This window comes from Hyaena hyaena, unplaced genomic scaffold, assembly GCF_003009895.1.
Source record: "Hyaena hyaena isolate Hyena2069 unplaced genomic scaffold, ASM300989v1 scaffold_218, whole genome shotgun sequence".
NCBI classification, from domain to species: Eukaryota; Metazoa; Chordata; class Mammalia; order Carnivora; family Hyaenidae; genus Hyaena; species Hyaena hyaena.
Genome location: NW_024080851.1, coordinates 2513947 through 2538122, shown reverse-complemented (window position 1 = coordinate 2538122; position 24176 = coordinate 2513947). Strand labels below are relative to the sequence as shown.

General features: G+C 44.1%; 1 protein-coding gene across 1 annotated transcript; it reads right to left on the bottom strand.

The window, feature by feature from the left end:
- Positions 1-2324: 2324 nt before the first annotated feature.
- MRPS24 (mitochondrial ribosomal protein S24) lies at positions 2325-18960 on the bottom strand. Its single transcript, XM_039242989.1, has 4 exons — positions 18800-18960; positions 18650-18718; positions 18370-18481; positions 2325-2758 (listed from the first exon to the last, which is right to left on the bottom strand). Exons 1-4 carry the CDS (start codon positions 18836-18838, stop codon positions 2475-2477), a joined length of 504 nt encoding a protein of 167 aa, XP_039098920.1. The 5' UTR covers positions 18839-18960; the 3' UTR covers positions 2325-2474.
- Positions 18961-24176: the final 5216 nt, after the last annotated feature.

Below are 24176 nucleotides of genomic sequence, written 5' to 3'. Positions count from 1 at the left end.
CCAGGTCATGATCTCACAGTTCGTGGATTCGACCCCCGAGTCAGACTCTGTGCTGACAGCTATCTCAGAGCCTGGAGCCTGCTTCAGATTCTGTATCTCCCTCTCTCTGACCCTCCCCTGCTCACGCTCTCTTTCTCCCCCTCTCTCTCTTCCTCTCTCTCTCTCAGACATAAATATTAAAATTTTTTCTAAAAAATATTCAACAAAAAAGCCAAGAACACACAATGGGAAAAGGACAGTTTTGTCAACAAATAAGGTGGGGGGAAACTAGATGAGCACATTCAGAGCAATGAAATTGGACCCCTGTCTTACAGCTGAGAGATTAAAGACTTAAATGTAAGGGCCTGAAACGTAAAAAAATTAAAAATAGACCTACCAATGATCCATTGATTCCATGTCTGGGTATATACACAAAGGAAATAAAAACGGGATTTTGAAGAGGGAGATGCACTCTCATATTTACTGCAGTATTGTTCACAATAGCCAATATGGAAACAACCACCAGCCCATCAACAAATGAATGGATAAAGAAGATGTGGTACACAATGGAATATTATTCTGCCATGAGAAAATGGACATCCTGCCATTTGCAACAACATGGGTGGACTTGTGGAAATTATGCTAAGTGAAAGAATTCAGATGGAAAAAGACAAATACTGTAGGATATCACTAAAATGTGAAATCTGAAAAAGCCAAACTCACAAAAACAGTGAAATGGTTCCCAGGGGCTGGGGTGGGGAAGGGACTGGGCAGTTTTTGTCTAAGTGTACAAATTTATAATGAAGAATAAATGAGCCCTAGAGTTATAAGGCACACTACAGTGAATATAGACAATGTTGTATTATAAGCAACAAACTTGCTAGGAACCTAGAACTTCATTATTCCAATGACTCAAAAGACAGGATAATTCTGTAATATGATAGAAGTGCTAATTGTTGCAATCATATGATATGTATCAAGATACATTTAATACATTTAAAGTGTACATGTTAAGTTGATACACCATAAATTTATACAATGTTATATGTCAAATATATTTCAATTAAAAAATGGATCAGGGTCAAATCTGGGTAATGAGTGAATATCAAAGCAAGGGTGCACATCAGGGTCACTGTCTGGACCTGTGTCAGTTACGGATTTGATTAAGGTTCAGGGTCACGGTCAGGGTTAGTTTGTGGGTTGATCAGGGTCATGAGGGTCAGAGACATGATCAAATCCAGCTGAGGTTCAGCCAGATCACATTAGGGTAAGGGTCAAATTCAGTGTTACGGTGAGAATCAGGAAGATGGTGAGGCTCAAATTCACATGAAAACCAGGGTCAGGATCAGTGTCAAGAGTAGAGGTCAGAAAGGTCAGGGTGAGTGTTAGAATAAGGTTAAGGGTGAGTTTTGTCAGCAGGGGGCGAAGTTATCTCAGGACCTGAATGACAATCAGTCTTACCAACCGAAGTTTGTTGACTGTTAGAATCAGGGTTATGATCAGGGTTCATTAGGAAAAGGGTCAGATCTCAACAATAGCACTGTTAGGAATTTACCCAAGGGATACAGGAGTGCTGATGCATAGGGGCACATGTACCCCAATGTTCATAACAGCACTCTCAACAATAGCCAAAACATGGAAAGAGCCTAAGTGTCCATCAACTGAACTGATGAATGGATCAAAACGATGTGGTTTATCTATACAATGGAATACTACATGGCAATGAGAAAGAATGAAATCTGGCCATGTGTAGCAACATGGATGGAACCTGAGGGTGTTATGCTGAGTGAAGTAAGTCAGGCAGAGAAGGAGAGCTACCATATGTTTGCACGTATAGGAGGATTAGGAGGAACTTAACAGAGGACCGTGGGGGAGAAGGGGAAAAATAGTAGGGGAGAGGGAGGGAGGCAAACCAGGAGAGATTCTTGAATGCTGAGAACAAACTGAGGGCTGATGGGGGTGGGGGGGGAGGGGAAGGGGGATGATGGGCAAGGATGAGAGCACTTGTGGGGATAAGCACTGGGGGTTATATGGAAACAACTTGACAATAAACTATCGTAGAAAGAAAGTTTCATGGTTGACACATGTACACATTGTTTAAAAATTATTAAAGTCGACATTATTTTATAATCACCAAAAATGGATCTTTCCATTTTGAGAGAAAACAAAGAATTTTCAGTCAAGTTCCTGATAAAGTTACTGGCGCAAGATAATGATGGCATTGCAGCTTTTACCCAAACCTTGAACAAGTGGAGGCCTCGCCTGTCTGGGAGCCTTGGAGCACCCTCAAGAAGACCCTATTCCAGTTCTTTAAAGAGTAAAGAAACAAGAGACAAGAGACAAGACAACATGGAAAGTCTATTTATTCAACAGCAGCTTTGAAAACGAATCCTCAGTACACTGAGGGGATGCATTTTCCCCATTCCCACTTCACCCCTTCCCCACACATTTCTGTCCTTGGCAGGCTCGAGCCTGAATCAAAAAAAGAGACTGTCCTAGATGTACTTGTACACGACCTTGGAGGGCACAGTCTGGAGGTGCAGACGGACGGGACATTTGTAAAAGTGGGAGAGCAGTGTTTCACTGTAACCCACCAGGAAGTAGAACTTGTGCGCGGGCAGCTGCCTCAGGACCAGGGCACAGATCTCCACCTGATTAGCCCGGCGCTTAAGGATAACCTGGTCAGCCAGACACCCTGGGAAAGTGCCCAGCATGAACTTTCGAAGGAAAACATCCTCCACTGTTCGCTCTGCAGCATGGTCCTCCCCATCCAGGTTACCTGAAGAGAGAAGGAAACCAAGAAAAATTAGCAAACAACTCTGGAAGTAACATCCGAGAACACTAAGCACTCAATTCCATCCCCCACCCTGGCTTATTCTCTTTTCTTCTATAAGTGAAATAAAAAGAGTAACACTTTAAAGTTCAAAGTACCGGGTTGGGGGGGGGGCATATTGGAGAAATAGGGGGATCCAAAGTTTCCTCGTCTCTCAAACAAAGCAGTGTTGAGGCCAAAGGACTTTGAACTCCAAGAGTCCGGGAAGCAAAGTAATACAGTCCCTTCCAGGGACCCACTGGGACAACCTGATGGGCCATAGCTGCATGACTGCAAACTGGGAGAGAGAAAACGAACGGAGGGGAGGGTTCCCCTTCTGCAGAGAGACCAAGGGAAGACGAAGAAAAACTGCGGAAGCACAGGACTGTATCTGGACAAGAACAAAACCACAGACAGGGATGGAGAAAGATCCAATCTCTAACTGAGGGGCTTTCTCCAGACTGGGGCTGGCTGCCCTAACTGCGCACTTGGAGTGGAGGGGAGCCAGCCCTAGGCTCGGTAACTAGGTCAGAGGCACAGTCCACACTAGGACAAAGTGATCCCCTCCCTGGAGTGCTGTGGGAAGAAGGTATATATCTGCTCAAAAGACAAAGACTGCCTGCACCTGCCAGCCGGAGACCATATATCGGGCAATGCTGAGGACACTCCCCCAGTACCCGGATGCATGGAGCACGAGTTTGAATCCTAGCCAAGGACCAGGGAGGCATGGGAGTCTGCAGAGCGGGACATGCCACCTTGTTTGCACCCGCAACACAGTGAGAACGGCTAGAATAGAGTGGTTTGGGACACCTGGTCCATGTAGGAAAGACGGGGGGGGGGGGGGTCGCCATTTTTCTCCCCATCACCATCAAGGTTGAACCTCAGGGATCAGATAGCAGGGCCCACAGTGGAGGTGGGACCCGCCTACACCAAATTACTCCCCTCCAAGCCTGGTAATCGCATATATACTGGAACGGAATTGATGCTGATGAACCAGACAGCTCCTCCTCCAGACCAGAGCTGTTGAACTACCGGATTTAATTCTCGGACAATTCTTATTGTATGGATATATTCTTCCTTACTTTCCTTCTTCTTATCTCTACCCTCCTCTAGTTGGGTTACTCTGGTTGTTGGTTTGTTGAAGCAGACATGTTTAATCTATTCTCTTGATACATGTTCTACACGTCCTTCTTTTTTTTCCTTTCTCTCTCTCTGGATTAAGCTGTATAGTTTCTCTGGTCAATTTTATTTTTTCATTTCCCCACCCCCCGCCCTTGTCATTTCTCTCTTTGTATGGAATAAGGCCTCTTCCATCAGCACCAGCCTCCACCCTGTTGTTTATTTGTAGCTGGTGTTTCTGGTTTTTTGGTTTGGGGTTGGTTTTTTTTTGTTTGTGTGTTTGCATGCTTTTTGTCTTCTGGTTTCTGTTTGTTTGTTCGTTTCCTATCCTGGGCTACTTCAACGAACAAATCAAAGCATACCTAGTGGAGGGTCCAAAACATCAATAGAGTAGGGAGATAATAACCAAAGTCACAACAGCAGAGAGCAAGTAACACACTCTAAAAAACAACTCCTGAAGGGCCAGGCCCTAGACAGTCTATGACTCCTCTTTAATATAGTACTGCTTGCAGGTGCAGGACACATAACAAGCTTTTATTTTATTTTTTAATAGTTTATCGTCAGGTTGGTTTCCATATAACACCCAGTGCTCATCCCCACAAGTGCCCTCCTCCATGCCCATCACCCCCTTTCTCCTCCCCCCTCCCCCATCAGCCCTGTTTGTTCTCAGCATTCAAGAGTCTCTCATGGTTTGCCTCCCTCCCTCTCCCCCACTATTTCCCCCCTTCTTCTCCCCCACGGTCCTCTGTTAAGTTCCTCCTAATCCTCCTATACGTGCAAACATACGGTAGCTGTCCTCTGTCTGACTTATTTTGCTCAGCAAAACACCCTCAAGTTCCATCCATGTTTCTACACATGGACAGATTTCATTCTTTCTCATTGCCATGTAGTATTCCATTGTATAGATAAAAAACATCTTGATCCATTCGTCATTTGATGGACTCTTAGGCTCTTTCCATGTTTTAGCTATTGTTGAGAGTGCTGCTATGAACATTGGGGTACATGTGCTCCTATGCATCAGCACTCCTATATCCCTTGGGTAAATTCCTAGCAGTGCTATTGCTGGGTCATAGGGAAGTTCTATTATTGATTTTTTGAGGAACCTCCACACTGTTCTCCAGAGGGGCTGCACCAGTTTACATGGCCACCAACAGTGTAGGAGGGTGCCTGTTTCGCCAGATCCTCACCAGCATCTAAAGTCGTCTGATTTGCTCATTTTCAAGCTTTTAAAACACATAAGGGACAGACCACTAGCCAAAATGATGAAATGGAAGAATCCTCCTCAAAAGAAATTCCAGGAAGAAATGACAACTAAAGAATTGATGAAGGGGCGCCTGGGTGGCTTAGTCGGTTAAGCATCCGACTTTCGCTTAGGTCATGATCTCGCGGTTCATGGGTTCGAGCCCCGCGTCGGGCTCTGTGCTGACTGCCAGCTCAGAGCCTGGAGCCTGTTTCAGTCTGTGACTCCCTCTCTCTCTGACCCTCCCCTGCTCATGCTGTCTCTCTCTCTCCTAGAAATAAATAAAACATTAAAAAAAAAAGAATTGATGAAAACAGATATAAACAATGTAACTGAACAAGATAGAATAGCCATAAGATTAATCACTGGTCTCGAAAAAAGCATAGAATGCAGCAGAGAATCTATTGCTGCAGAGATCCAGAAACTAAAAAATAGTCATGATGAATTAAAAAATGCTGTAAGTGAGATGCAAAATAAAATGGAGGCAGTGACAGCAAAGATTGAAGAGGCAGAGGAAAGATTAAGTGAAATAGAAGAGAAAATTATGAAAAAAGACGAAGCTGAAAAAGAGATAAAAAAATTCTGTACCACAAGGGAAGATCAGAGAACTAAGTGATTCAATTAAACGGAAGAATAGCTGTAACACAAGAGTTCCATAAGAAGAAAAAGAGAGAAAGGGGTCGAAGGTGTACTTGAACAAATCACAGCTGAGAGGAGGTATAGAGAACTCTCTTCAAACAGGAATTGATCTTCTGTACAACATATCATAGTAAAACTGGCAAACTACAAAGATCAAGAGAGAATTCTGAAGGCAGCTAGGGATAAACGGCTTAATCTACAAGGGTAGACACATAAGGGTAGTGGCAGACCTATCTACTGAAACTTGGCAGGCCAGAAAGGAGTGGCAGGAAATTTTCAATGTGCTGAATAGGAAAAGTATGCAGTCAAGAATCCTTTACCCAGCAAGCCTGTCATTCGGAATGGAAAGAGAGATAAAGGTTTTCCCAAATAAACAAAACCTAAAGGAATTCATCACCACTAACCCAGCCCTACAAGAGATCCTAAGGGGAATTCTGAGGGAAAGTTGCAAGAAATACAAAGGACCAGAGACATCGCATAAAACATAAAATCTACAGATAACACAATAACATAAAACCATATCTTTCAATAATAACACTGAATGTAAATGCACTAAATGCTCCAATCAAAAGACACAGGGTATCAGAATGGATAAAAAAAAAAAAAAACAAGACCCATCTATTTGCTGTCTACAAGAGACTCATTTTAGACCTGAAGACACCTTCAGATTGAAGGTGAGGGGATGGAAAAATATCTTATCTATCATGTTACTGGAAGAAAGCATGAGTAGCTATACTTATATCAGACAAATCAGATTTTAAATTACAGGCTGTAACAAGAGATAAAAAAGGACATTATATCATAATTATGGAGTCTATCCATCAAGAAGAGCTAACAATTACAAATATTTATGAGCTGATTTCAGAAGTACCGAAATATAAAAAACAATCACAAACATAAGCAATCTTATTGGATAAAATGTGGTAATTGCATGGGACTTTAATACTCTACTTACAGCAATGGAGGAGATATAATCTAGACAGAAAAATCAATAAAGAAATAATAGCCCTAAATGATAAGCTGGACCAGATGGACTTGACAAATATATTCAGAAGTTTGCGTACTAAAGTAGCAGAATACACATTATTTGAATGCACCTGGAACATTCTCCAAGATAAATCACATACTGAGTCACAAAACAACCCTCAATAAATATAAAAGAATTGAGATCAAACCATGCACACTTTCAGATCACATTGCTATGAAACTTGAAATCAACCAGAGGAAAAAGTTTGGAAAACCTCCAAATACGTGGAGGTTAAAGAACATCCTACTAAAGAACGAATGGGTCAACCAGGCAATGAGAGAAGAAATTTAAAAATAACTGGAAACAAATGAAAATGAAAATACAACAATCCAACCCTTTGGAATGGAGCAAAGGCAGTCCTAAGAGGAAAATACACTGCAATCCAGGCCTATCTTAAGAAACAAGGAAAATCCCACATACAAAATCTAACAGCACACCTGAAGGAACTAGGAGAACAACAAAGAAACCGCAAACCCAGCAAAAGATAAATAGTAATGATCAGAGAAGAAATAAATATAGAATAAAAACAAAAAGAAAAGAAAACCACACCAGATCACAGAAACTAACAGTTGGGTTGTTTTTTGTTTTGTTTTGTTTTGTTTTTTTCACAAATAGTTTATTGTCAAGTTGGTTTCTATATAACACCCCGTACTCATCCCCACAAGTACCCTCCTCCATGCACATCTCTCCCCTCACCCCCCCCCACATCAGTCCTCACTTTGTTCTCAGTATTCAAGAGTCTCTTATGGTTTGCTTCTCTGTCTCTCGTCCACTATTTCCCCCTTTCTTCTCCCCCTTGGTCCTCCGTTAAGTTCCTCCTAATCCTCCTATACGTGCAATCATATGGTATTTGTCCTTCTCTGCCTGACTTATTTTGCTCAGCATAACACCCTCAAGGTCCATCCATGTTGCTACACATGGCCAGATGTCATTTTTTCTCATTGCCATATAGTATTCCATCGTATAGAGAAACCACATCGTCTTGATCCAATCGTCTGTTGATGGACACTTAGGCTCTTTCCATGTTTTGGCTATTGTTGAGAGTGCTGCTATGAACATTGGGGTACATGTGCTCTTATGCATCAGCACTCCTGTATCCCTTGGGTAAATTCCTAGCAGTGCTACTGCTTGGTCATAGGGGAGTTCTATTGTTAACTTTTTGAGGAACTTCCACACTGTTTTCCAGAGGGGCTGTACAGGTTACATTCCCACCAACACTGTAGGAGGGTGCCCGTTTCTCCACATCCTCGCCAGCATCTAGAGTTCTCTGATTTGCTCATTTTAGCTACTCTGACTGTCCTGAGGTGGTATCTCAGTGTGGTTTTGATTTGTATTTCCCTGAGGAGGAGGGAGGCTGAGCATCATTTCGTGTCTGTTGGCCATCTGGATGGCCTCTCTAGAGAAGTGTCTGTTCATATCTTCTGCCCATTTCTTCGCTGGTTTGTTTGTTTTTCGGGTGTGGAGACTGGTGAGTTCCTTATAGATTTTGGATATTAACCCTTTATCTGATATGTCATTTGCAACTATCTTTTCCCATTCCGTTGGTTGCCTATTAGTTTTATGGACTGTTTCCTTTGCCGTGCAGAAGCCTTTAATCTTGATGAGGTCCCAACAGTTTATTTTTGCTCTTGATTCCCTTGCCTTTGGGGATGTGTCAAGTAAGAAATTGCTGCGGTGGAGGTCAAGGAGGTTGTTTCCTGCTTTCTCCTCTAGGGTTCTGATGGTTTCCTGTCTCACGTTCACGTCCTTTATCCATTTTGAGTTTATTTTTGTGTATGGTTTGAGAAAATGATCTAGTTTCATTCTTCTGCATGTTGCTGCCCAGTTCTCCCGGCACCATCTGGTAAAGAGGCTGTCATTTTTCCATTGGATAATCTTTCACACTTTTTCAAAGATTAGTTGGCTGTATACTTTTGGGTCCAATTCTGAGTTCTCAATTTCATTCCATTGATCTATGTGTCTGTTTTTGTGCCAATACCATACTGGCTTCATGATGACAACTTTGTAGTAGAGGCTAAAGTCTGGGATGTTGATGCCCCCCTTTTTGGTTTCCTTCTTCAATATTACTTTGGCTATTCGGGGTCTTTTGTGGTTCCATACAAATTTGAGGATAGTTTGTTCTAGTTTTGAGAAGTATGCTGGTGAAATTTTGATTGGGATTGCATTGAATGTGTAGATTGCTTTGGGTAGTAATGACATTTTAACTTTACTTATTCTTCCAATCCATGAGTATGGAATGTTTTTCCATTTCTTTGTGTCTTCTTCAATTTCCCTCATAAGTTTTCTATAGTTTTCATCATAGAGATCTCTTATACCCTTGGTTAGGTTTATTCCTAGGTACTTTATGGTTTTTTGTGCAATTGTGAACGGGATCAGTTTCTTGATTTCTCTTTCTGTTACTTCATTGTTGGTGTATAAAAATGCAACTGAGGGGCACCTGGGTCACTTAGTCGGTTAAGCGTCCGACTTTCGCTTAGGTCATGATCTCGCGGTTCGTGGGTTCGAGCCCCATGTCGGGCTCTGTGCTGACTGCCAGCTCAGAGCCTGGAGTCTATTTCAGAGTCTGTATCTCTCTCTCTCTCTGACCCTCCCCGGCTCACGTTGTCTCTCTCTCTCTCTCCTACAAATAAATAAAAATATTTAAAAAATAAAAATAAAATAAAATAAAAATAGAACTGATTTCTGTACGTTGATTTTGTACCCTGCAACTTTGCTGAATTCTTGGATCAGTTCTAGTAGGCTTCTGGTGGAGTCTGTCAGGTTTTCTATGTAGAGTATCATGTCATCGGCGAAAATTGAGAGTTTGACTTCTTCTTTGCCGATTCTGATGCCTTTGATTTCCTTTTGTTGTCTGATGGCTGATGCTAGGACTTCCAGCGCTATGTTAAACAGCAGTGGTGAGAGGGGACATCCCTGTCGTGTTCCTGATCTCAGGGCGAAAGATCTCAGTTTTTCCCCGTTGAGGATGGTGTTAGCTTAAGGCTTCTCATAGATGACTTTTATGATGATTAAGTAGGTTCCTTCTATCCCGACTTTCTCTAGAGTCTTTATTAAGAAGGGATGTTGTATTTTGTCAAATGCTTTTTCTGCATCTATTGACAGGATCACATGGTTTTTATCTTTTCTTTTGTTGATGTGATGTATCACATTGACTGATTTGTGAATGTTGAACCAGCCCTGTAACCCAGGAATGAATCCCACTTGATCTTGGTGGATAATTCTTTTTATGTGCTGTTGGATTCTATTTGCAGGTATCTTGTTGAGGATTTTTGCATCCGTATTCATCAAGGATATTGGCCTGTAGTTCTCTTTTTCTGCTGGATCTCTGTCTGGCTTGGGAATCAGAGTGATGCTGGCTTCATAAAACGATGCTGGAAGTTTTCCTTCAATTTCTATTTTTTGGAATAGCTTGAGAAGAACTGGTATTAATTCAGTTTTAAATGTCTGGTAGAACTCCCCTGGGAAACCATCAGGTCCAGGGCTTCTATTTGTTGGGAGATTTTTGTTCACTGATTCTATTTCTTCACTCGTTATGGGTCTGTTCAGATTTTCTCTTTCTTCCCGTGTGAATTTTGGTAGTGAGTGTGTGTTTAGGAATTTGTCCATTTCTTCTAAGTTGTACAATTTGTTGGCATATAATTTTTCATAGTATTCCCTGATAATTGCTTGTATTTCTGAGGGGTTGGTTGTAGTAAGTCCATTTTCATTCATGACTTTGTCTATTTGGGTGCTCTCTCTTTTCTTTTTGAGAAACCTGACTAGAGGTTTGCCAATTTTGTTTATTTTTTCAAAGAACCAACTCTTGGTTTCATTGATCTGTTCAACTGTTTCTTTGGTCTCTATATTGTTTATTTCCGATCTAATTTTTACTATTTCTCTTCTTCTACTGGGTTTGGGGTGCTCTTGTTGCTCTGCCTCTAGTTCCTTTAGGCGAGTTGTTAGATTTTGCACTTGCACTTTCTCTAATTTCTTGAAATAGGCCTGGAGTGCAATGTATTTTCCTCTTAGGACTTCCTTTGTCGCATCCCATAGAGTTTGGATTGTCGTATTTTCATTTTCATTTGTTCCATATATTTTTTTAATTTCTTCTCTAATTGCCTGATTGGCCCATTCATTCTTTAGAAGGGTGTTCTTTAACTTCCATGTTTTTGGAGGTTTTCCAGACTTCTTCCTGTGATTGATTTCATGTTTCAAAGCATTATGATCTGAAAGTGTGCATGGTATGATCTCAATTCTTTTATATTTATTGAGGGCTGCTTTATGTCCCAGTATGTGATCTCTCTTGGAGAATGTGCCATGCGCACTTGAGAAGAAAGTGAATTCCTTGGCCTCAGGATGCAGACTTCCAAATATATCTGTCAGATCCATCTGGTCCATTGTGTCATTCAAGTCCATTGTTTCTTTAGTGATTTTCTGTCTGGTTGATCTATCCATTGCTGTAAGCGGAATATTACAGTCCCCTGCTATTAGCACATTCTTATCTATAAGCTTGTTTCTGTTTGTGATTAATGGTTTTAAATATTTAGGTGCTCCCATATTCGGTGTGTAGACATTTATGATTGTTAGTTCTTCCTGATGGATGGACCCTGTAATTATTATATAATGCCCTTCTTCATCCCGTTATTGTCTCTAATTTAAAGTCCTGTTTGTCCAATATAAGTATAGCTACTCCACCTTTCCTTTGACTTCCCGTAGCATGATAGATATGTCTCTATCTCCTTACTTTTAATCTGAAGGTATCTTCCAATCTAAAATGCGTTTCTTGTAGACAGCAAATAGATGGATTTTGTGTTTTTATCCATTCTGCTACCCTGTCTTTTGATTGGAGCATTCAGCCCATTTACATTCAGTGTTATTAGTGAAATATTTGGGTTTAGAGTCATTGTGTCCTTTGTGGGGTTCATGCTTGTTGTGGTGTCTCTGGTGTCTTTGTTCCTTGCCATAATTCTCTCAGAGAGTCCCCCTCAGGATTTCTTGTAGGGCTGGCTTAGTGGTGACAAATTCTTTCAATTTTTGCTTATTTGGAAAGGCTTTTATCTCTCCTATTTTGAATGACAGCCTTGCTGGATAGAGGATTCTTGGCTGCATATTTTTTCTGTTCATCACATTGAAGATCTCCTCCCATTCCTTTCTGGCCTTCCAAGTTTCAGTAGATTGGTCGGTCACCACTCTGATAGCATTGCCTTTTTATGTTAGGGCCCTTTTCTCCCTAGCTGCTTTCAAAATTCTGTCTTTATATTTTGCCATTTTCACTATGATATGTCATGCAGAAGATCGATTCAAATTACGTCTAAGCGGAGTTCTCTGTGCCTCTTGTATTTCAACTTTTACTTCCTTCCCCAGGCTGGGGAAGTTCTCCTCTATAATTTGTTCCAGGACTCCTTCAGCACCTTTCCCTCTCTCTTCCTCTTCTGGGATTCCTATGATATGGATACTGTCGCATTTCACTGTATCGCTGAGCTCTCGAACTCTTCTTTCATGTTCCGGGATCAGTTTGTCTCTTTTTTTTCAACCTCTTGTTTTTCTACAATGGTGTCTTCTAAATCACTTATTCTCTTTTCTGCCTCTTCAATCCGTGCATCGGACACCTCCAGATTATTATGTTTTTCATTTATCGCATTTTTAAATTCATCATGCTTATTTTTGTTCTCCATGTTGGTTGTAGCCATAGTTTCTTTGAGGTCCTCTATGTTTTTTGCAAGCCCAGCGATTAATATTACGATTATTGTTCTAAAATTTTGTTCAGTTATGCTGCTTAAATCTGTTTTGTGCAGTTCATTAGCTGTCAGTTCTTCTGGAGTTTCTTTGGAGGGGAGCTCTTTCGTTTCGTCATTTTGGTTAGTTTTCTGTCTCTTGTTAGTTTTAAAGACTTGTTATGTACTCTGCACCTGTGAGCACTGCTGTACCCAAGAAGACTCTTTAACTGTCCAGGGCCTATCCTTTCAGGAAGTGTTCTTTGAATGGTATCTCTTGGTCTCTCTTGTTGAGACCTTGGTTATTTTATTTTCCTACTTGTGGTGGTATTTGGGACTGTCCACCATGTGTACTTTGGCTTGTTTCTTGAGGTAGCCCTGGAGAAGAAAACAGACAGACAGACACACAGGGAACAGAGGGACACAAATGTACAAACAAATCCAGCAATCATGCTAACCAAGAGGGAAAACTAAAAAGTAATGAGAAAAGACGCAGGAGGGAAGGTGAATGATAGAAAATAAAAATACATAAAAAAGTCAAAAAGGAAAGAAAAGGAAGAATGAAGAAAACCGATAGACAAGATCGGTTTAAAGCATATAACCAGATTTCTCAGCTACAATTAAATAGCTGGGTGTATGCAGTGCTTGTTGAAGAGCTAGAGAAAGAGAGAGATGATAGAGCAGAGATGAGGCAAAATTGGAGATAGAATGAACAGGCAGAAGGGATAAGAACCTTTTTTCAAAGAGCTAAAGGTTGGAATATGGTTGGAGAGGTGAAAGAAAGAAGGTGGTGTTATCTAAGGAAACTATCTAGTCTGATTACTCCTAAGAGGCTTTGTTATACTGCCATTAACAGTTCTGCTGGTCGCTGCTTCCCTATTGCCGGGGGTTGAGTGGAGGGTGGCAGAAGTGCCGCAGCCTCAGATCCGCCAGGGTCAAGCAGCAATACAACCCAAGTGCGTCTGGGGATCATAGCAACTTTAGGTCCGCAGAGTCCGCGTCGCCTCACCCCGCCGCAATCGCTTTACCGGCCGCCACCGCTTCAGCAGGCAACTTTTTGCTCACACAGCCGCCGTTTCACCAGGCGCTGGTGGCACTTCACCGGGTCGCCGCCACCGCTGCTTCAGTAGGCCGATGTCGCGCACACCACTGCCGCTTCACCCGGCGCCGAGACCGCCGCTGCAGGCATTGCTGCCGGTTCGGCGGGCCGCCACCGCCATGGATGGTGCCGACGCACAACAGTTAGTTTTTCCTGGCGCCTTCTGGGACCAGGGCACCTAGTTTAAAGTCAGCACCCCAGCCAGAGCTAAAAAAAACAGTCTTTCCAAGCCGAGGTTTGTTTGTTTTTCTCTTCTCCAGGGACGGTTCTATGAGCAATCTCAGCTTTACTTTCCTTTCCCCTGGACTCGCGGAGCTCGCCACCAATTGCCGGTTTATCACTTACTGCAGCAAGCCGGGTTCTACCCCCTCCCTCCGTGTCTCTGGTCCTGTTCCCACTAACAGTTGGTTTTTTAAAAAATAAACAAAATTGATAAAACCCGAACCAGACTTCTCAAAATGATGAGAGGACTCAAAGAGATAAAATCACGATTGAAAATGGATTTATCACAACTAATCTCTCTGAAATACAAGCAATTATCAGAGAATATTATGAATAATTATATGCTAACAACCTGGACAACCTGGACAAAATGGACAAATTCCTAGACACCCATGTACTACCAAAATCAAACGGGAAGAAACACAATTCGAATAGACCCATAACTAGTGAAGAAATTGAATCAGTTATCAAAAATCTACCAATCTGCTCCTGGACCAGATGGCTTCCCTGGGGAATTCTACCAGTCATTTGAAGCAGATTTAATATCTACCCTTCTCAAGATGTTCCAAAAAATCAGAAATGGAAGGAAAACTTCCAGACTCATTCTATGAAGCCAGCATTACTTTTATTCCCAAACCAGAGAACCGATAAAGAATAAGAATTACAAGCCAATATTCCTGATGAACGTGGATACAAAAATTGTCAATAAGATACTTGCAAATTGAATTCAACAGCATATAAAAAGAATTATTCACTATGATCAAGAGGGATTCATTTCTGGGCTGCAGGGCTGGTTCAATATTCTCAAATCAATCAAGGTGATACATCACATTAATAAAAGAAAGGATAAGAAGCACATGATCCTGTCAACAGATGGAGAAAAAGCATTTGACAAAATACAGCATCCTTTCTTAATAAAAACCCTCAACAAAGTCAGGATAGAAGGAACATACTTAAACATCATAAAAGTAATATATGAAAAGCCCACAGCTAATAAAATCTTCATTGGGGAGAAACAGAGCTTTCCCCCTGAGATCAGAACACGGCAGGAATGTCAACTCTCACCACTGTTATTTAACATAGTATTGGAAGTCCTAGACTCAACAATCAGACAACAAAAGGAAATAAAAGGCATCCAAACTGGCAAAGAAGAAATCAAACTTTCACTTTTCGCAGATGACATGATATTCTACATGGAAAACCTAAGAGATTCCACCAAAAAAACCTGCTGGAACTGATACATAAATTCAGCAAAGTCAAGGGCACAAAATCAATGTAATCACTGATTACAAGAAATCAGTTGCATTTTTATACACCAATAATGAAGCAACAGAAAGAGAAATAAAGAAACTGGTTCCATTTACAACTGCACCAAAACCATAAAATATTTAGGAATAAACCTAACCAAAGGTGTAAAAGATCTGTATGCTGAAAACTATAGAAAGCTTATGAAGGAAAGTGAAGACATAAAGAAATGGAAAAACATTCTATACTCATGGGTCGGTGTGGGAGCCCGACTGTGACCGACTGTGGTTAGGGACGCGGGGATGTGCCTGCACACGGGGCTCCCTGCCTGGGCAAAGCATGCCTGCAAACAGGATGCTCTGCCAGGAGGCCTGCACACAATATCCAAGTTTAATGGTCCGCTCGCAAACGAGGGAACGTGCCCTCCTTAAAAAGTAAGGAGAAGGCTGGAATTGTGGGCAGGCCTCTTAGTAAACACGTTGTGGTCACTTCCTCCCTTTGCTCCCCCCTGTCCTTGAAATGTGTTTGGCTAACTTGCCCTTAATTGGTAAAGGAATGCATCTTGTAGATTTCAGTTTGTATCCAGTTACCGGGGTATAAAATAAACCGCAAGAGGGGCTTGCATAGAATTGTTCCTCCGGCTGGAGTTGTGTCTGTGTCTGTCTTTTGTGTGTGTCTTGTCCTTTGTGTCATTTCGTCCGCAACAGGTCGGAAGAATAAATATTGTTAAAATGTCATTACTACCCAAAGCAATCTACACATTCAATGCAATCCCAATCAAAATTTCACCAGCACTCCTCTCAAAACTAAAACAAACAATCCTAAAATTTATATGGAACCACAAAAGACCCCGAATAGCCAAAGTACAACTGAAGAAGAAAACCAAAGCCAACTAATCTTTGACAACGCAGGAAAGAGTATCCAATGGAAAAATGACAACCTCCTTAACAGATGGTGCTGGGAGACCTGGACAGCAACATGCAGAAGAATGAAACTAGACCACTTTCTCACACCATACACAAAAATAAACTCAAAATGGATGAAGGACCTGAATGGAGACAGGAAACCATCAAAACCCTAGAGGAGAAAGCAGGAAACAACCTCCTTGACCTCCACTGCAGCAATTTCTTACTTGACACATCCCCAAAGGCAAGGGAAATGAGTAAAAATGAACTACTGGGAGCTCATCAAGACAAAAAGCTTCTGCACGGCAAAGGAAACAGTCCATAAAACTAATAGGCAACCAACGGAATGGGAAAAGATAGTTGCAAATGACATATCAGATAAAGGGTTAATATCCAAAATCTATAAGGAACTCTCCAAACTCCACACTCAAAAAACAAATAATCCAGTGAAGAAGTGGGCAGAAGACATGAACAGACACTTCTCCAGAGAAGACATCCAGATGGCCAACAGACACATGAAACGATGCTCAGCATCCCTCCTCATCAGGGAAATACAAATCAAAACCACACTGAGATACCACCTCACACCGGTCAGAGTGGCTAAAAGGAGCAAATCAGAGGACTCTAGATGCTGGCGAGGATGTGGAGAAACGGGCACCCTCCTACACTGTTGGTGGGAATGTAAACTGGTGCAGCCCCTCTGGAGAACGGTGTGGAGGTTCCTCAAAAAATTAACAATAGAACTCCCCTATGACCCAGCAATAGCACTGCTAGGAATTTACCCAAGGGATACAGGAGTGCTGATGCATAGGAGCACACGTACCCCAATGTTCATAGGAGCACTCTCAACAATAGCCAAAACATGGAAAGAGCCTAAGTGTCCATCAACTGACGAATGGATCAAGACGATGTGGTTTATCTATACAATGGAATACTACATGGCAATGAGAAAGAATGAAATCTGTCCATGTGTAGTAACATGGATGAAACTTAAGGGCGTTATGCTGAGTGAAATAAGTCAGTTAGAAGACAGATACCATACGTTTGCACATATAGGTGGATTAGGAGAAACTTAGAGGAGGTCCATGGGGGAAGAGAAGGGGAAAACTAGTTGGGAAGAGGGAGGGAGACAAACCATGAGAGACTCTTGAATGCTGAGAACAATGTGAGGACTGATGGGTATTGGGGAGAGGTGAAAGGGGGTAATGGGCTTGGAGGAGGACACTGGTGGGGATGGGCACTCGGTGTTGTATTTAAGCCAATTTGACAATAAATTATAAATAAAAAATTTTTTTTCAAGTTCAAAGTACATTATTTGATTCGATTCCCTAACAAATCCTGTGACGTGGGTATTATTGGTTATCCTTGTTTTACAATAGGGAAGACTGAGGCCTTAACAGGGCATAAAACCCAGATGATCCTTNCCCCCCCCCCCCCCCCCCCCCCCGTCGTTCCAAGAGATGAAGCCACCAGCTACTCCTGAGATTGGGGACATGAGCCGTCTCACCAGCTGGGGACACAGACTCAACCAGTAGATTCTCAGTATAGATCCTGAAACTCCTGCACCTCTTAGAGCATCCACGTTCAGCCCCAGACCTTAGGACCAGAACCTGAACAGGGTGGGGACAGGCATCTCTTTTTTAAATAGGTTTTCTAGACAGATGGATCTCAACACATCCAAGTTGAGAACCGTCATACTGAAGAAAATACAGCTGATCCTAATGCACAGTGGTTATATTCTATCAAGTCACCATGGACAACGTAGGGAACACTGAACCACACCGTCCCTAGGGGAAATACAGGGTTCTGTTTCTGCATGTTAAGTTATTTTGATAAACACATCAATATGTAACTTTGTTTCACGTGTTTCCGTTTAAAGACATCTTGAGACACCTTGTTTAATACAAACGGCCGATTAACACTGACCTCTCTGCCAGCAGCATTGTAGCTTATGCCTGAAGAAAGCTTACCTGACTGCAGATTTTCTCTGCAATGTGAGGCACATCCTTCTTGTGCTTCACACTTCAGCACTTGGGCTATCTTAAGGCGGAATAATCACCGGCAAAAAGCACAAAACCGTAAAGCCGGGGCACTAACAGATATCCGAAAGAACTCTGGTTTACAGCATGAAAGCCGAAACAAGAAGGCAGCGCCTAGCCCGACCTCAGCGGGAAAGGTGTATGCGCGGTCGCTGCTCTGCCCCATGTGAGAATGAGGGTGACAGCAAACACCGCACGCAACTCGCAAATGTGAAATCTGGGAATAAAACCTGTGAAAAAGAAGGAGCTGAAAGAAGCCTCTTGCACGTATTTATCTCATGCTGTCACAGGCCGCTGCCGAGAACTTCTTCCGCCAGCCCCCAGCACCGCGGCCCCTGCTGCCCCCTCACCTGTGTGCAACGACAGCCAGCCCTTGCGGTGGGCAATGTAGTGCGGAGCGTGCGCCTCCTCGTACGTCACCGGCTTGTCCCCCTTGCCCACTCTGACTCGGGCCGCCCGGTTCTAGAAGCAGGGAGGGGCCGTGACTCTGAGCGCCCATGGACCCAAGTCGCGGCCACACCCGTCCCCGCGCCCCTCCAGTCCCGGACCGCGCGCCCTCTGGTGTCCTACCCACGCGCCATCGGCCCCTCCAACCCCGGCCCCCGCGCCCCCTCGCCCGGCCGTGCTCACCTTAGCGCAAACTACGGACGTGTGCAGGGCACACCAGGAGCACGGCAGCTCTCGGCTCCAAGACAGCACCTGTGAGATAAGGAGCACGTGACACGGAGACTAAGGCCCCCAACCACGCATCGCGGGACCCAGCCAGCGTAGCCCACTCACCCGCGGCCTGAGGCCCCGCAAGCACATAGGCGCCGCCATCTTGGGCTAAGCGCAATGTGCCGGACGTACCACGCCGCCGAGAGGGCAGACGGGGCGGGGAGAGCTCAGGGCAAAGGTCAATCCTCGGGAGGCCACGCTTGCAGACAAGACCAAACCGGAACCTGCGATTGGCCGAGGGCCGGACCGCGGAGACGCGGGGTCTCCCGATCGGGGCGGGGACCTCTCTGCGGAAGCTGGGCCTTGTCTCCCGGCTGGGGCGGGGCTTTCCTTAAGAGCAGGCCCGCTGGTGGGAGGAGTCTCTTAAGATGGAGGCCCTACCTGCTGGAGCGGGGCCTCTGATGGGCGGTGTCTCTAGGTCGGGGCGGGGCCTTCCCGCCGCCGGGCGGCCGGCCCCGAGAGGCCGCAGAGGTGGACCAGGTCTGCTCAGGTGCTTGCAGTTTGCTCTTGGCGGGGCTGCGGAAGGTCTGGGTCTTCTGGCTCGGGAGGCTCTGGAGGTAGGCGGAGTCTCTCGGTCCCGGAGCTGCCTGCCTGCGCTGGCAGGCGGTGGGCTTGTCCTCTGGGACTGGTGCTGGGAGCTGGACTTTCCTGCACCCAGCAGCCCAGGAACGCTTAGCCGTGCACCTCCTCTTTGTCCTGCCACGGTCGGAGTGTGCGTCGTGGTTCAGGTGCGAAACATGGATGGTGCGGAGGTGAGGTGTCGCCCTCCAGGAGCTCGCATCAGCAGGGACGGGGCCTCCCGGACAGCTTGGAGTTCGCCAGGCCTTCTGCGCCCTGCCTGGAGCCCTGGGGCTAGGATGTGAGCGGAGCTCGTCCCCAGATTCTAGAAATCAGGCTGCTGAGTTCTGCCTCCAAATAATATTCTTTAAAAAGGAAAAGGCCGCCTGGGTGACTCAGTCAGTTAAGCGTCCGGCTTGAGCTTAGGTCATGATCTCCTGGTTTCGAGCCCTGGGGTCTGACAGCTCAGAACCTGGAGCTGCTTCAGATTCTGTCTCTCTCTCTCTGCCCCTCCCCTGCTCACAGTCTGTCTCTCTCAAAAATAAACTTTTAAAGTTTTTAAATAAAAAATAAAAAATTTAAATTTAAAAAACCTTCTGGCTTTTATCTACAAAAAGAAGAAATATATTTTGGTTAAAATTTTACCCCGTTCAAATACAAATCAAAACCACACTGAGATATCACCTCACGCCAGTCAGAGTGGCTAAAATGAGCAAATCAGAGAACTCTAGATGCTGGCGAGGATGTGGAGAAACGGGCACCCTCCTACACTGTTGGTGGGAATGTAAACTGGTGCAGCCCCTCTGGAAAACAGTGTGGAGGTTCCTCAGGAAACTAACAATAGAACTCCCCTATGACCCAGCAATAGCACTGCTAGGAATTTACCCAAAGGATACAGAAATGCTGATGCATAGGAGCACATGTACCCCAATGTTCATAGCAGCACTCTCAACAATAGCCAAAACATGGAAAGAGCCTAAGTGTCCATCAACAGACGAATGGATCAAGAAGATATGGTTTATCTATACCATGGAATACTACATGGCAATGAGAAACAATGAAATCTGACCATGTGTAGCAACATGGATGGACTTTGAGGGTGTTATGCTTAGCGAAATAAGTCAGGCAGAGAAGGACAAATATCACATGTTTGCACGTATAGGAGGATTAGGAGGAACTTAGCTGAGGACCATGGGGGAGAAGAAGGGGGGAAGTGGTGGGGGAAAGGGAGGGAGGCAAACCATGAGAGACTCTTGAATGCTAAGAAACAAACTGAGGACTGATGGATGTGGGGGAGGGAGGGGGGAGATGGGCATGGAGGAGGGCACTTGTGGGGATGAGCACTGGGTGTTATATGGAAACCAATTTGACAATAAACTATTTGTAAAATAAAAAAAATAAAAACAAAAACAAAAAATTTACCCTGTTCTTCGGGGGAATATGTAGGGTTTCACATGGGCCAAAACCCTAGTGTCTGGTTCTTGGGGAAGGAAATGTGTAAGTTAAAAAAGATTGGATGGTAAGGAAATTCATACTCAAACTAGAGCTTTGTCGTTGTAATTGGTATCCAGTATTATTGTCGGGGAAAATTGTAATACTGGGTATCTTGTTTCAGAACTCTTCACAGAAATGGAAAAACAGAGACTGGAGGCCTCCCAGGTGTGACAGTCTTTGTGGAATTGAGCCTCAGCTCCACAATCTATAAAATGTGTTTTATTACCAGTACTAGCTCATAGAGCAGTTAGGATAAATGGTTATTATTGATAGGCTAAAAGATATGGAATTGCCAACGTTTGGCCATTTTTACCTACATCATTGGCCCTAATGCTACTTGCATACTCCTGTGGTTTCCTGTGGTAGGGAGGACTGGGTTATCATCTACGTGGAGGGGAAACAGAGGTAAAAGTGGATGGTGAGTTGCCCAAGATCCCACCGGGGAGGTGCAGAGGGACCAAGACATGTCTCTTGGCTCACAGCCACTGTATTTTCCATAATCAAGATTTCTGTGATGATTAGAAGCTCAAAAAAATCTTCATCAAGGGATAGCATTTTTCATGTCCACCTCACTAGAAATATTTTATTTCTAATATTTTAAACTATGCCCTTCAACAGCTCCGCATACTGGACAAGGGGACAGAAGAATGACCTGTTCTCCAATCACAATACTTTCCAAGTAGGAAAACTTTCAACTTTTCCCAAAGGACCTTTTTTTGTTTGTTTGTTTGTTTTTTAAAGTAGCCTCCATGCCCAGCGTTGGGCCCAATGTTAGGCCTGAACCCATGCCCCTCAGATTAAGACCTGAGCTGAGATCAAGAGTCAGATAATTAGGGGCACCTGGGTGGCACAGTCAGTTGGGCATTTGACTTCGGCTCAGGTCAAGATCTCTCAGTTTGAGGGTTTGAGCCCCATGTCCAGCTCTGTGCTGACAGCCTGGAGCCTGCTTCAGATTCTGTGTCTCACTCTCTCTCTGCCCCTCCCCTGCTCATGCTGTCTCTCTCTCAAAAATAAGTAAACATTAAAAAAAATTTTTTAAGAGTCAGATGCTTAATGGACTGAGCCACCCAGGTACCCCCTCAAAGGACCCTTTGACAATATTTTTTTTCCTTTTAAAGTTTCCATAAAGTTTGATAAATTTCATAATTTGAAAAGTTTTAAATCTGCCCAACATGGTGAGGAATATGGGATCTGGTATATGAAATACAGGCTCCTGGCTATGCAACTTAGGCAAGTGACTTGACCCTTCCTGAGCTTTAGTTTCTGTCATCTGTAAAATGGGAACACTGACAGTTGTGAAAATTACATTGTAAAATGCCTAACAGAGTGAGCAACTAATAAATGTTTTTTTAAAACAGAATATGGGCGCCTGGGTGGCTCAGTCGGTTAAGCGGCCGACTTTGGCTCAAGTCATGATCTCGCAGTTCGCGAGTTCAAGCTGTTGGGCTCTGTGCTGACAGCTCAGAGCTTGGATCCTGTTTCAGATTCTGTGTCTCCTCTCTCTGTCCTTCCCCTGCTCATGCTCTGTCTCTCTGCCTCTCAAAAATAAATAAACATTAAAAAAAATTAAACACAGAATAAAGTCAGGATGCCCAACTGGCTCAGCCTGTGGAGCATGCCACTCTGGATCTCAAGATTGGGAGTTCGAGCCCCCTGGTGGGGGTAGAGTCTCTGACGTGTACATCTGCTTGGGGAGACGAACTTGATATGGATTCATGAGGACTCACAGGAACACCAAACCCCCGAAGGAAGGCAGGCTGGTGTTGCAGCGAAGGAGATTTCAGGATTCTTTTGGAGCAGCAGGCGGCAGTGCGGGGCTGCTGAGCGGAGGCTGCTCTGGCTCATCTCACCCTCAAGGCATCAGGCAGTTACACCCTCAAATATGTGTTTGTCTTCAGTCATGTCACTCTCCCTTATGCCTTGTTTGAGGGTGGGTCTTGTGTATTTGCATGATTAAAATAACCGAAAAAAATTTTACTTAAACATTAGTATTGATTGTTACATTGTTTTAAATCACCAGTGAAGGGATGCCTGGGTGGTTGAGTCGGTTAAGCTTCCGACTTCGCCTCAGGTCATGATCTCACAGTCCATGGGTTCGAGCCCCGCATTGGTCAGGGCTCTGTGCTGACAGCTCAGAGCCCAGAGCCTGCTTTAGAGTCTGTGTCTCCCTCTCTCTCTGCCCCTCTCCCGCTCACTCTCTGTCAAAATAAAGACATGAAAAAAGTTAAATCACCAGTGGAAAAAGTTTAATGACTGTTTTATTTTTCTGTAGTTGCCGTTCGTTAGGGTTTTCATGTACGTTGCTTCTCCCCTGAACCCTGTAAAGGAGGCAGTATTGTCCAGGTTTTGCAGAAAAGAAGATGGAGGCTTCTGCCAGCCAATGGTAGCAAGCCTTCTTGTTCCGAAGCATGTGATTATTCCTTATCAGGGGTTCCCCTACATTTTGGGTGGGCATGAACATTCAGAACCACATAGGACAGGGGAATGGTCTGGGTTTCTGGAGGTGGGTGCAGAAGGCTCAGGGCTGGCCTTGGGGGGCTTCCCGGAAGTGGAGTAGACACATTTAGGAACAAGGGACCCACACAAAGGGCCCACCTGGGTCCCCAGACCAGAATCCTGGGAAGATGAGGGTGTACACCTGTTTTTTCTCAGACATGAGCCTCTTTGCTCTCCTCATGATAACCAGGAAGAGCTAGAATCACTATATGCTTTCAAAGTGGTAGTATCTGCTTGTTTGAGTCCACTGGGCCCCACAGCACAGGTACAGGACTGGGGAAAAACCCAGGCTTTCCCAGTGTTGCTTAGATGATCCTGATGTGAAGCCAGGGTTCAGTCCTAAACTCCAAGTTTATGTGGGAGTCTCCCAGACCTGATTTGTAGAGATCCTTCTCAAGGAGAGGGCTGTTGGGTGCTTCTCACACCCCTTTTCTACCCCTGCTCCTACAAGACAATGGCATCTGTCACTCTGAGGGTCCTGGCCTTAGTCCAGTCCTATCACTCTTTGGCCACAAGGCAGGGGAGGAGGCCTGCTGGCTGGCCAGCACGTCTCTGAGATGGCCCAGTGTGTTCCAGCACTGCTCACGGGTGCACCTGTATCAGAGAATAGAGTGCCCATTCAGGCTGCAGGATGACATTGGTTGAGAGAGAGACTCTGGGCCCAGCTGGACTTGTAGAAGGCAGTCCAGCCTGGAACGTGATTTTATTTCCTGGAAGTCACCAGAATCTAGCCTGAGGGAGGGATCCTTTCCTGTCGGATGCAGGATTAGCCTAGACAGCCCCATTCATTTGGACTTATCCTAACTCAGAACTGCTGACGTTTTCCATTTTGTAAACCTCTGCTAAAGCTGGTACTTCATACTCCTGGTAATTCATTTTCTCCTGATGACCA

Bases quoted from the DNA above. Each gene is read 5' to 3' on its own strand.
- MRPS24 (XM_039242989.1), bottom strand. From the start codon at position 18,838: ATGGCGGCGCCTATGTGCTTGCGGGGCCTCAGGCCGCGG. The intron at 18,719-18,799 runs GTGAGTGGGCTA...CTTATCTCACAG, and splicing joins TGCGGGGCCTCAGGCCGCGG to GTGCTGTCTTGGAGCCGAGA. The intron at 2,759-18,369 runs GTGAGGGGGCAG...TTCTCTCTTCAG, and splicing joins CTGGCTGTCGTTGCACACAG to GTAACCTGGATGGGGAGGAC.